This window comes from Mirounga angustirostris, unplaced genomic scaffold (assembly GCF_029215605.1).
Source record: "Mirounga angustirostris isolate CCGP_5_RB_7025 unplaced genomic scaffold, mMirAng1.0.hap1 SCAF_1, whole genome shotgun sequence".
NCBI classification, from domain to species: domain Eukaryota; kingdom Metazoa; phylum Chordata; class Mammalia; order Carnivora; family Phocidae; genus Mirounga; species Mirounga angustirostris.
The window spans coordinates 107,648,961-107,662,012 of NW_026991709.1; the positions used below are offsets into that span (position 1 = coordinate 107,648,961).

Consider the following 13,052-nt stretch of genomic DNA (forward strand, 5'->3'; position numbering starts at 1 on the left):
CAAACCCAAGGTCACCTAGATTTTCTGTGTTACCTTCTAGGAGTTTTATAGTTTTGTATTTTACATTTAGATCTAAGTTTCCAAGTATGTGGTTATTTTTGTTACTGATTTCTAACCTAAATGTAGTCATAGAACTCCGTGTAATTTCAGTCCTTTAAAATTTGTTGAAACTTGCTTTATGACCCAGGAAATGGCCAAATGTTTTAATATTCTGTGTGTTCTTGAAAAGAATGTATATGCTTAAATTGTTGCAGTGTCCTGTATATATTAAGCTGTTGTTCAGATCTTCCACACTTCCATAGATTTTTATCTACTTCTACACTTTAAAGCGTCATGTGCTATGATTTTGGATTTATTTCTTCTATTTCTCCCAAATTTTGTTTTATATATATTGAGACTATATTATTGGGAGGGAATAGATATATGGAATTGTTACATCTTCCTGGTTCAATAAACCTTCCATCATTATCTAGGCTCTCTCTATCCCTAGTCATACCTTTTATCTTAAGGACTATTTTGTCGAATATTGACATAGCTCCATGTATTGACTATTGTGATGTTCTGCCCAGATCTTCCCTCAGGACTGAAGGACGATTCCCTTAGCTGCCCCAAGTGCTGTCATATGACAGCCTTCACCTGTCAGCCCTCTGCAGGATTGTCCTCCACTGAAGAGAGCCACTTCACCCAAGGCCGTTTCCCCTCCCCGGGGACAGCCTGCATCCTGCGACCAGTCAGAGCAGGTTACAAAGGTCCCCTTGCCAATGCTCCCTCCGCTCTCCTCTGGGACTCCCAACTGAACCTCGGCATTCTCTCTATCTCTGCTCTACACGCTTCCTTGTGGCTGTATCTTTTAGCCTCTCTTCCAGTTCACCAGCTATCTAACCTGTTCAACCTAGTTCCGTAATTCCTAGTGCTGATTTGTTTTTCCTCTGTTGCTTCTTACAGTTGTTAGTACTGTATTGCATTTTAAAGTTTGGCTTTATCTAAAAATGGTGATGATGATTGTTTGATGTAGCTAATGATTTCAACATCTAGGGTCCCTGTAAGTATCTGTTTTTTTCTGTATCACTGATGCTGTGTCTCAAAATGTTTGCTAATTTGTGGAACCTTTTGAGAATTTGTGTTTGGAAATAATACAAGATAATGCTACCTTCCTTCACAGTAAGGTTTAACTTCTTTTTGTCCGGTCCGTAGTGTGCTAGAAGCCCAAAGGGCAAAGCTTGAGGTCCTCCAAGCTCATATCCTCACTCCAAAGCAAGCCCTTCGGGGATTCAATCCACAAGGGTGATCACCAGAGGCACTAAACTCTGCCCTGCAGTATTTAGTACTCATGTCCCCTCAAGTAGCTCTGGCTCTGCTGCTTTCTAAAGTCCAGGGAAAATGTAGCAGCAAAGAGGGGAATGTATCTTGCTAGTTCCAGAGAAGGTATGCTCATCTCCTTCCTCTTCCATCCTTACCTTGAGCAAAAATCCAACAAAGATTGGTGTTTCCTACCACATGGCTGTATTTTAGTAAATACAAGACACAGGGAAACAAAGTTATCTAGCATTTTAAGGTTTACAGTAGTGTTGAGGGCATAACTTTAAGATGACCCCCATTATTGCTGCACCTCCCGGCCGGCCCAGTATTACACCTGTGACTATGTTATATTGCATGGTAAAGGAATTTTGTGGATCTAATTAAGGTCACAAATCGGTTGATTTTGAGTTAATCATAAGGGTGATTATCCTGTAGGCCTAATGTAATTACATGAGTTCCTTAAAAGCAGAGTTTTCTCCAGCTGGTAGCATAAGATGGAGTCAGATTCCAAGTGTGAGAAAGATTCAACATGCCCCTGGTGCCTTGAAGATGAAGGAACCCATGGCAAGGAATATGAATAGGTTCAGGAAGCTGTGAGCACCCCCACACCCCTGGCGGCCAGTAAGGAAGCAGAGACGTTGGTCCCACAACCACAAGGACCTGAATTCTGACAACAACAGGTGTGAGCATGAAAGAAGATACCATGCTCTGGCTGAGCAAGCAGCCAGCTAACACCTTGGTGTCAGCCTTATGAGACCGAGACTCTAAGCAGAGAACCCACTGCGCCATATTGGCCTTCTTCACCCAGAACTGTGAGATAACAAATGGATGTTGGTTTAAGCCATTAAGTTTGTGGTAATTTGTTAGGCAGTAAGAGAAAACTAACACGGGAGTTTTTGCCCTCCACCAAGATTCACAAGGTGGTGGAATTTCACAAGCACAAAGGTTCGGATACTACAGTTAGGGAACCACCAACTATTTAAGATAAGCTCTTCTGTCGTGCAGTTCTGTGGAAACTATAAGAAACATCAGGGCCCAGCTCTTAAAATTGCTCCAGCTCTCTAGGGCAGCTGATGCCAGCATGTACCCAACAAGGAAAGATCAGCGCCCTTTAACATTAGCTGTAGATCCCTTCTGAGGAGAACTCCGAGTTGACCAAAAATTCAGCAAATTATATACTTAAATGAATACACGCTATAGTGAATTAAATCACACAAATACAAAAGAGCAAGTATATACAAAAATCTTTATAAATTCACTTCACCAAAAGTATACAAGCAGTATCAATTTGTTGGGACAAAAAGGAGTATTTTTGTTCTCCACAGGTCACTGAAGTCATTACACAGTTCTGAGAAGCTATTCGTAGAAACTGTCCTATAAAAATGAAAATGCACGGTGGAAATGAAACTATGTTACACACCCGCTGTATAACAACATGACCCGCTAACAGTACTAACCTGCTTGCTAAACGAGGCTTTGATTTATAAAATGCATGTATTTCCCAGACTTTAACGTCTCTACTTATAAATTAATTCACAGGATTCATACAATTGCTTTTTAGCTTCAAATGGATATTAGCAAAAATAACACAAAATGATCCCTTTGCAAGCAACACATTTATGTTCCTTCCTAAATGCAAACATCACATGAGATTAGATTACAATTTCTTAACCTCTCCTCTAAAAGGCCTGTGACATGAAAGAGGAGATCAACGCCTTGTTTTACCAACCTGGAGAAATCTCCTGCTGCGTCCACTGCTATTACTTCATTGACTGGCCCAAAGCTCAAGGAATTCAGGGCCTGGCATGTCTTTGACACCCAGAAATGTCTGCCTAAGTCAAGGGGAGTGAGCCAGGGACGAGAAGGCCCCGGGTGTACCACAGTGGCTCACAGCTGAGTTGGCAGGATGCAGGGTGTGTGAGGTAAGCATACTTAGCTCCCACCCTGGGCTTCGGCTTTGCTCACTTCGCTCAGGATTTGGTACCTGGTTGGCAGGCAGTAGGTGGGACATGTCACACACAGATCTGAGTCCTTGAATAATGCACGCTTTGCCAGGTCTTACCCCTCTATCGAAGAAGACGGAATAGAGAGGAACCTAGCTGCCAGTACAAATCATTTCCCCCCCTCTGTCTTCCAAACCCACATTCCCTCTCTATGAAACGAACTACTTAAAATCCTTTCTCCTTGCCCCAGGGGAAGAAATGAAGTTCTGCAGGCACCCAGGGTTAAGAGATCCTCCAAATCCAGCAAGCAAGACCTTCAGTATATATCAAATGGATTCCCGCTAAGACCAAAATGTTATGTTTCGGTTAGGTGCCATGCTGGCATCTTGATACCAAGGCAGGGCCTAATTTTACCTTGAGAGTGTGTTTCAGCCAATTTCCTGTTTAGAAACAGGAGTAGGAATAGTCGAAAATCTTTATTAAAGAAATTATAAGAGGCGAGATTATTAAAGGCAAAGCAGCCTCATGTCAGTTTATCAGCTCATTTGGGAACATTAATCCTATGTTCAGGATGTTTTCACTTATGTGAACCACCTAAATTCCATCTTATTTGAGTAGCCTGAGTAGGGTTTTATTAGGCTCTACTTATCGGAGACCAATATCGGGTCAGTTGGGTTTAAAAAGAAAATCTCTGAAGTAAGTGTCTCTCCTACTAATGAGGAAAGAGGTGGCAAAAATTCAAGTGTCAATTTCCCTTTCCTGGGAAGAGGTTTAGAATAACTCAGCAGCTCCCCTTTTGAGCTCTACCAGTTCCTTGTGAAATGCTCAAAGCATTAGAATCAGACCTAAAATGTAAGAGGCAGAAAAAATATTTACAAAACCGGGCATTCCTTAAACACAGAGACTCTTGCCAAGACCGGGGGAACCATACAGAGGAGAGGTTAAAAGGAGGGACAGTAAGATTCTTGGCGAAGTAGGAAAGAGAAAACCAGGGTACAGGCCCCAACATCCATTTTCCGTGCCCGAAAAGGGTGAGCCTGGCCGGCGCTTCGGCAGACTCTCCGCGGGCCTCAAGAAGGCTGCAGGGGGACCGTGTGCTCACACTGAGCCTTTCGAACTCGCTGTACCCGGTAGCTGTTCTGCCGAGAGAGCAGAACCAGCTGGCAAGCGTAAGGGCAAAGCGCTGTCACTCTGCCGATGAATCAGGCTGTGTTAAAATGAACAACAAACCCGGCCCAGAACCAACCAGCCGGCCAGGATGTCGTGCAAATCTCGCGGTCGTGGAAGGCCATTGGGGCCGGGGGGGGGGGGGCGGGGCGGGGGGGCGGCTACACGTTGGTTTCCAGTCCTAGCAAGCGTCCCATTCTCTCCACGTTCTTGTCAATTGTAGCCTGACAGGTTATCTCCTTGGCACATTCCATAGGAAACCAGCCCCTCTCTCCGTCTCGCAGCCGTTCCCCCTCATACCAGCCTGCAAACGAGAGCAGAGTCCTCCTGAGGCAACAGGGGTGTGGAGGAACCGGGACCCTGCCTGGCTCCGGGGAGGATGTCAGCGAGCTTCAGAGGCAGCATCCCACCCCAGCTTGTGCGTGACGGATGAGGGAAGGCAAGGAGACACGGGAACAGCAGGAAGGGCCTCAAGAAGGAATGGATGACACAGAGGAGGTGGGACACCAACTGGGGCCCTGAAGGGAGAAGGCTCAAAAGAGCCCGGGCGTTGGGCCAGGCTGGGGGAGGGGATGCTGTGCACAGACAGAGGCATCAGGAAACTGATTTTTTTTTTTTTAAGTAAAGAAGGAAGAACCTCTGAAGATTAGCACTAAGTCACTGGGGCACTAGGAAGGAAGGGAAACTATTCAAGGTTGTTTTTGAATAATATACCATCTGATTGCATTCTTATTCAAAAACATTAAAAGCAATAGTGTTGACAGAGGAAAGGCAGGTGCATATGAAAAAACCAAAGGGATATGGAGGATGAGCACTAAAAACAAAATGAAGCTCCTCCGTTCTATGGCGCCCCGAAGGCTGCACCGGGCGCGCCCCTGAAAACCCCCACTCACCATCGCTGACCCGCTGATAGATGAGAACCACATCCGCCACCTGCAGGGACAGTTCATCTGGCTGCTTGGCAGTGAACGATCTAATGATTTCCACCTGGGTCAGTGCTGCGAGGGACAGGGGGGCACACACTGAGCTCCCGGTAGCAGAGGAGAACAGAACAGGTACAAATCAAATACATTTACTCGGTCTTTCTGTGCAATTCAAGGCCGGCATTGACAGAAACAAGTTAAGCGTCTATCAAGCAGAAACTCTGTTCCAGGAACTGTCTTATTTGGCTAAGAGCTTTAGAACTTTAGAAGCTCAGGATCCAGAGAGGCCTTTTGTGATGCACGAATCCCCTCAAAAACAGCCGTGACAAGCTATACACAATAGAGCAAACAACAGCCATTGTGCATTGGGGAAACTGAGGCCAGACAGAGCGGGTAACATCCTCAGTGCACCCATTCTCCCCACTCCCATCCAGGGGGCCTCCCCAGCCCGCTGGCACACGAAAGCTGCCAAAGACGTTCAGAAATAAAAGGAGCTCCAACCAAAAGTTAGACAACATTTTAGAGTTGCCCCAAAATGCTGAATCATAACAAAAGGATTATAACTTCAGTGACTTGGTACTGACTGACTTGAGTTCCTAATTTGTTTTTTAATAATATAGAACTTGATTCTAGGAAACTTTCAAACCAATCACTTTAGCTTTGGCTCCAAGCTTAAAGCTATGATTTTTGAGTACTCCAAGATAACCAATTTTGCTGCCCTGGTTCTTTCGATTTGACCTTCCAGCTAGAAATACCCAGAGAAGCCTAACATCAAAGTTAAGGGGCTAATAAGCACAGGACACCACCCTTTACTGCACCATTCCTAATGCCCTAGGAGAATAAAATACATTTTCTTCATATTATCATTTTAATAAATAAGGTCAAAAGGAATGGTAAAGTAATCTTCTTTAAGGTTAAAAAATAACATTTCAGGGGCGCCTGGGTGGCTCAGTCATTGGGCGTCTGTCTGCCTTAGGCTCAGGTCATGGTCCCGGGGTCCTGGGATCGAGCCCCACATCGGGCTCCCTGCTCCGCGGGAAGCCTGCTTCTCCCTCTCCCACTCCCCCTGCTTGTGTTCCCTCTCTCGCTGTGTCTCTCTCTGTCAAATCAATAAATGAAATCTTTTTAAAAAAAAATAACATTTCAGCTGAGATTCACACTGTCCGTATGGAAAAGGTTTAAACATGCAACTCTTGCCCATTAGCAACAGCTGAAAATCTAAGAGCTTTACAGGACAAGCAGGGCTTTCAACACAGGCTGTTTAAGTTAATCCTGACAATAACCCCATATTGTATATAATGATGCAGCTGACTTACAGATGATTAAACAGGCTCAGGAAGGCTTTGCAATGATTTGCCACGTTTACACGACAAAGAACTGCACCTTGGATTTGAATCCAGAGCCCCTGGCTTCCAAAGCAGGGATCACAGGGTTCTGTGATGCAGGGCGACGGGAACGAACGCTTGGACAAGAAACACACGGAGCAGGGATTGTGGTGGATAACCATTAACAACCTAGCATCCAGCAGGGGGCATAGCCCCTCCACGGTCCAGCGCCGGCCGCCCTCCAGGTACTTACAGGTTCGGTCCAGAGGTTGCTTCCCACTGCTGTGTCCCAGGGCGGTTATCCAGCGGGCCCGTTCACTCCTAAACACAGAGGGCAAATCCAACTGAGAGATTCAAGGTGCTGGGACAAAGCATGCAAAGCCGTTCCCAGAAAATGGACGAGATTCCCTGGAGAGTTAGGGGGCTGGCCTTTTAGAAGAGGGGGGTATGAGTTATTTGAAAAAGATAATCTGGGGAATCTACGCTGAACGCTAAATTATTCCCAGATGGGAATGAATTTGGCTAATTATTGATTAAATGGAATTTCTCACAGGACAGTTTAACCTTTAATAAAGAGCTGATTACACCAACACATAATCACATAAAGATATTTAGTATACTCAATCTGATTTAACATTTCAAAAAAGCAAATTTCATTTTAAAAAATTCGAGTACAGGGGCGCCTGGGTGGCTCAGTTGGTTAAGCGACTGCCTTCGGCTCAGGTCATGATCCTGGAGTCCCGGGATCGAGTCCCGCATCGGGCTCCCCGCTCAGCGGGGAGTCTGCTTCTCCCTCTGACCCTCCCCCATCTCATGCTCTCTCTCTCATTCTCTCTCTCAAATAAATAAAATCTTTGAAAAAAAAAAATTCGAGTACATCAGTCTCTCTACATTCTCTCTTCCTCCCCCTACACTCAAACCATTTCAGAAAAGATGAATCTAGACATATTTCAAGTTGTTTAGTTCCTCTTACAGCTGAGATTGCCAAACATGAGCCTTACTGAAATAAACAGAAATTCTTTGAACTTTCTCAGACTGTTCCCAAATGATTAAAAGGACTTAATGAACAGAGCCAAAAAATATTTTAAGGAAAAACACAACTGAGACTTTTTAAATAATATTAAGCTATAATTACATGAAACAGAATAATTATTTAACTAAAGGATCAGAAGTCTCAGATAAGCATTATTCCATAATACAGTTATCCCCAGTTTTTGATTTGGAAAGTCAAGTATCAGGATTGCAATTAATTAAATAAGGCACACACACACACACACACACACACTTTAAAATCTCCTAAGGAGCACTGATTAAGCCCAGACTACAGGGGCGCCTTCAGCTCAGGTCATGATCCCAGAGTCCTGGGATGGAGTCCCACATCGGGCTCTCTGCTCAGCAAGGAGTCTGTTTCACCCTCTCCCTCTGCCCTACCCTCGCTCATATTCTAATAAATAAAATCTTAAAAATAAATAAATAAATCCATACTACATGGCAGATACAAGCACTTGACATCCATTATTTCATGTCATTCTCCAAAAGCCCATTTAAAGGATGAGAAGGTTGCATGGAGGTCCTGAGGCAAGCTATCCAAACCAAGGTAAGTTTTGACTCTGCACTCCGCCTACTTAGGAAGGGACACCTTTATGCCCAGTGCTTGAAAAAAATTTTTCTTCTCCTGTAACAGCCTTTACCTAAAGGTGCTTCTCGCTGTTGCCCCATCTTCACCACCCCTCAGGTATCCTTCCATCTGGGCAAAGCAGACTGCTTGCCGGCCTGGGGCATGCCACGCTGTTCCACACCCTTCCCCGCCTGCTCTTCTCGCTCTCAAGTAGGACCTTCCCTCTGTTTCTACCCATTATGCTCGCTCACTCATCAACGAAGAACATACATAAAACACTGCGCTGATCTTAAGGGTATACAGAGGTGTGAGTGGTTTCATAGGTACACCCAACACCTTCCGTCCCTTTCCCGTCAATAACCGCCCACAAAGGGAACCACCACCACCTGTCTTATGCTTTATGAAAATGGAATCCTATGGTATGTCCACTTTTGTTCAGCACGTCCACTCAATTCTGAAAACACAAGCCTCACCTCCTCCAGGGGGCCTCCCCGGATGTGGGAGCCCACACCCCCATCCCCAACCAGTCTGACGGTCCTGCTCCCATGCACCCCTCTGCACAGCACTATCCCATTGCTGGCCGGCTGTAAGCCTGTGTTATCTCCAACACTGCCCGGCACGTAACGGAGGCCTGCAACCATGTGTCAACCTAAGGAATCGCACTGCCCCTCATGTCCTCACTCGTCTGTTTCTCCCACTAGGCCATAAACTTCAGGAGCGCGGGACCTGGGTCTTGTTCTAAATAGTTATGGAGCACTTACGCGCCAGCTACGGTGCTTTTTTGTATTTTTCAAGTGCCATCGAATTTAATCTTTACAACAATCTTGGAAATTAAATAGTAACATTATTATTTCCATTGTTTTGTTCAGGGAACGAAGCTGAAGTTTGGAGGGTTAATTAAGCAGCTGCTCCCGGTGGCAGGGCTAAGTGGTGGAGTCAGCAGATAAGCCAGGTAGTCTGCGGCCTAAAAGGCGGCGCTCCCTAGCAGGTGCTCACAAAATAACGAGGGAGGTCAGGGAGGGCGGAAACCGCAGTGTGCGGAAAGACAGACTTACTTCGGAAATCGAGGCTGGGCCCCAGGCACGCGGAGTGTCAAGGAGTAAGTCGTGTGCACAGCTGACGTACACACGGATGGCACTGCCTGCTTTTAAAAACTCGACTACAGGGGCGCCTGGGTGGCTCAGTCGTTAAGCGTCTGCCTTCAGCTCAGGTCATGGTCCCAGGGTCCTGGGATCGAGCCCCGCATCGGGCTCCCTGCTCCGCGGGAAGCCTGCTTCTCCCTCTCCCACTCCCCCTGCTTGTGTTCCCTCTCTCGCTGTATCTCTCTCTGTCAAAAAAAAAAAAAAAAAAAAAAACTCGACTACAGGACACAGGGCTGTAGGGCGGTTTATAAGGAGCGAGTACTTTATACAAAGCACAGCCTCCTTTAAATGATCCTAAGCGAACACTTAAATCTTTTTTTTTTTTTTTTTAGATTTTATTTATTTATTTGACAGAGAGAGACACAGCGAGAGAGGGAACACAAGCAGGGGGAGTGGGAGAGGGAGAAGCAGGCTCCCCGCGGAGCAGGGAGCCCGACTCGGGGCTCGATCCCAGGACCGTGGGATCATGACCTGAGCCGAAGGCAGACACTTAACAACGGAGCCACCCAGGCGCCCCACACTTAAATCTTTGACATCATCTCTTCATCGGATAAGATCTATTTTTTTCTCGGGCTCACGTGGCATTTCCAAAGCACGAAGGCAGCTGAGCACTAAGTAAGACCTGACAGATGGAAGCACCGCTCTGCAAGAGAAACCCACGAGGCCCGTGTGCGCCCCCATGCGCCACAGCCAACCACGGCGGACTCCCCCTCGCCTCCCCGCGCATCTCCGCGGGGCCCTCACCGCCATCCGCCGCCCTTCGCGTCACTTCTCAGGCACAGCCCGCCTCTGGCATCCGGTGGCCCGTTTCAGGGACGGCCTGACCCTGCAGCCAGCTTCCAGAAGTCCGGATGAAACCTCTCACCCCCGACGCCCGCTGCCTGGATGCTAATGGCGTCCCTTGGACACGGCGGCCCCTCACGGAGCCTCAAGAGGACAGAACAAGACACTCCTTGCTGCCCTCACGGAAAGGAGCCGCTTCTTGAAATGGCTCCACTGAGCCGGTCCCCCGCCCGCGTCAAAACCGCACAACTCCACCCACCACCACCCCGGGGGGCCTCCGAGAGCCCTGCCAAGGAGCTCCTTCCCACTATGAAGCAGAAGGCACTGCATCCATCCCCGAAGCAGGGAGGAGACTCCCTCAACAGAAGAGGGAATTCTAAGAACAAGAAAAACCCGGGCATAGACATACCCGTTATTAAACTGCGCTAGCAAGTGCGGGACTCCCTGGAAGACAGCGCTTTTCTCCGGGGACAGCAGGAAACAACCGACGTGAATTCACAGTCCGCCCCACCCCAGTTCATAGACTTTTCCCTTTGCCCAAATAAAGCGAGAGAATGAGGAACAGTGCCGCTTCCGTGGACCACCGTCCACCGAGCACCCCCTGCCTCTGCACGAGCCCTGTGTTAGGACGGGGTTGCAAAGTGAATAGAACAGGGTCTCTTGCTCTCTGCAGCCTCCAGCGTGAAGGAGCAGAGAGGGGAGAAAACAAACACAAAATCCAACACAGCATGCAACGGGCTACCTGCGGTAGAACATTCTACTTAAAACACCTGGCACCCGGGGAGAGCCAGAGGACTGAGACATTTAACATAAGTATCTGCACGTGAGCCCTCTCCTGAGCCCCACGTTCTCCACTCACGACATAAAATTACGCACCCCCAGTTCCCTCCTCAGGAGTCAACTGCGGTCGCACCAGGGCTTGCCTCTTATGCAATTAAGCACAGTAGGCTTAAGCTTAATTGCACAAAAAAGACACAAAGCTGGACTTCTCACTGAATACCAGGCATCTGCTAGAAAAGAAATGCGTACTGAGAGGGCGGAGAGTGGGCTCTGAAACGAAGATGCAGGGCCACAGACAGACTGGATACTGAAGAGCCTGGGGAGCATCCATGGAGGACTTCACCACCCAAGCGGTCTTCCTGAGCTTTCAACAGGAGCCAGCAGACGGCGACTCTTTTTTTTTTTATTTTCCCAAGATTTTATTTATTTATTTGAGAGAGAGCGAAAGCGATCACAGAGGGAGAGGGATGACAAAGGAAGAGGGTGAAGGGAGAAGCAGACTTGCTGCTGAGCAGGGAGCCCGATGAGGGACTCGATCCCAGGACCCCAGGATCATGACCTGAGCCGAAGGCAGACGCCCAACAACTGAGCCACCCAGGTGCCCCAGATGGTGGCTCTCTAACCTCCCTTGCAGCTCCCTTCCAGTGGCAGCCGGCCAACTACCTTCTGTGTTCCTTCCCACAGTCTACAAATTTACCTACGGTTCCTTTTTGAAACTTCTGTACCCATGGCCTTTGGGCAAAAGTCCTTCGAGCCTCTGTGAAGCCTGGGATTGTGAGCATGGTGGTGATTTGGGTTCGTTCCCTCACACATTCAGTTCAACCAGATGAGCTGAATGAACAGATCCATGAAAGAAAACCCAAAGGGTGAAAATGATGCTATGCAACAATATTTAACAAAGCTGGACACACACTCAACTCAACGAATTAAAAAAAAAAAAATCGAACCAAAGCAAAATAATTCCTGAGGCCCATGACAAGAGTTCTAAGATTAAGATTTTATGACGTGTTACATAATTAAAGCGACCATTTCTTGTGTGTCATATAAAATAGCTGACAAGACAGAGTCTGGCCTGGAATCTTGGAGTAACCGAAAGTGGGTCAATTCCCTTTTTCTTTGATGATAAAAGACCCACACCATCGCCTGCCCTCCTGTTTCATCGGAGTTGGTGATGAGCATCACAAAAGACCAAGTACCCTGACGGGCACTATACGATGTAAGAGATCATGCTTGGATGTGGATTCCAGATGCATCAAAGGGGACTACTACAGCCTATAATAAACACATTTCTTTTCCATATAAATTACCCTCGCTTGTGGATTTTTGCTAGAGGATGAAGGATAACAGTATGTCAGACATACGATTTACAATTTTATTCCATCCCATTTACTTCCTGTTGTTAATTAAATCATTAACAGAAGCAAGAAGGCCACAAAAGACTCCCTGCAAACAATGCCCCTTTATCAGGAGGCCCAGGAACTGGTTGTCTGGACGGCTGACAAGGACCAACCACATCCGTAGGGCTTCTAGTTCTTTCAGTGAGGGAGAAATTGTGTGAATGATCTCAATTTTGATTATGGTTTGAGGTGATTATATGCTATAGCTAAACATAAAGGGTAAAGAAAATGTGCGTTCATCCCTGTACACATCCGGATGTCTCCCCACCCGCACACACTGGGCCCAAATGCCACGCAAATTCCACCGCAGAACCCAGGAAGCCGGGCCCCCCACGCCCGTATCAGCGGCAGCTGCCCCTGCTTCGTCTTCATGAAGGCAGACCAAGGCGGCTCTCGGGCTCCCACATTCCTCTGGAAAGGCCCAGAGGGAGAAGAATGACAGGGGTAAAACATTCATCCTCTGTCCTTTTATAGAGGATACGCCTTGGTATTTTTCACAGACTACTGTCTCGTGAACAACGTGACTTAAGATCTTTCACGGGTGGGCGCCTGGGTGGCTCAGTTGGTTAAGCGACTGCCTTCGGCTCGGGTCATGATCCCGGAGTCCTGGGATCGAGTCCCGCATCGGGCTCCCTGCTTGGCGGGGAGTCTGCTTCTCCCTCTGACCCTATCCCC

General features: G+C 47.3%; 1 protein-coding gene across 5 annotated transcripts in view; it reads right to left on the reverse strand.

The window, feature by feature from the left end:
* Positions 1 to 2,528: 2,528 nt before the first annotated feature.
* Positions 2,529 to 13,052, reverse strand: part of ARHGEF26 (Rho guanine nucleotide exchange factor 26) — a 122,491-nt gene continuing 111,967 nt past the window's right edge. For 3 of the 5 annotated variants that reach the window (XM_054504352.2, XM_064586115.1, XM_064586108.1), the window contains 3 exons: positions 6,911 to 6,978; positions 5,303 to 5,431; positions 2,529 to 4,713 (listed from right to left, as the gene is read on the reverse strand). In XM_054504352.2, coding sequence (XP_054360327.1) covers positions 4,571 to 4,713; positions 5,303 to 5,431; positions 6,911 to 6,978 — 340 coding nt within the window. In that variant the 3' untranslated portion in view covers positions 2,529 to 4,570. Of the gene's footprint in view, positions 4,714 to 5,302; positions 5,432 to 5,586; positions 6,979 to 13,052 lie in introns of those variants that run through there. The other 2 variants (XM_045903513.3, XM_045903514.3) reach the window with 2 other exon arrangements.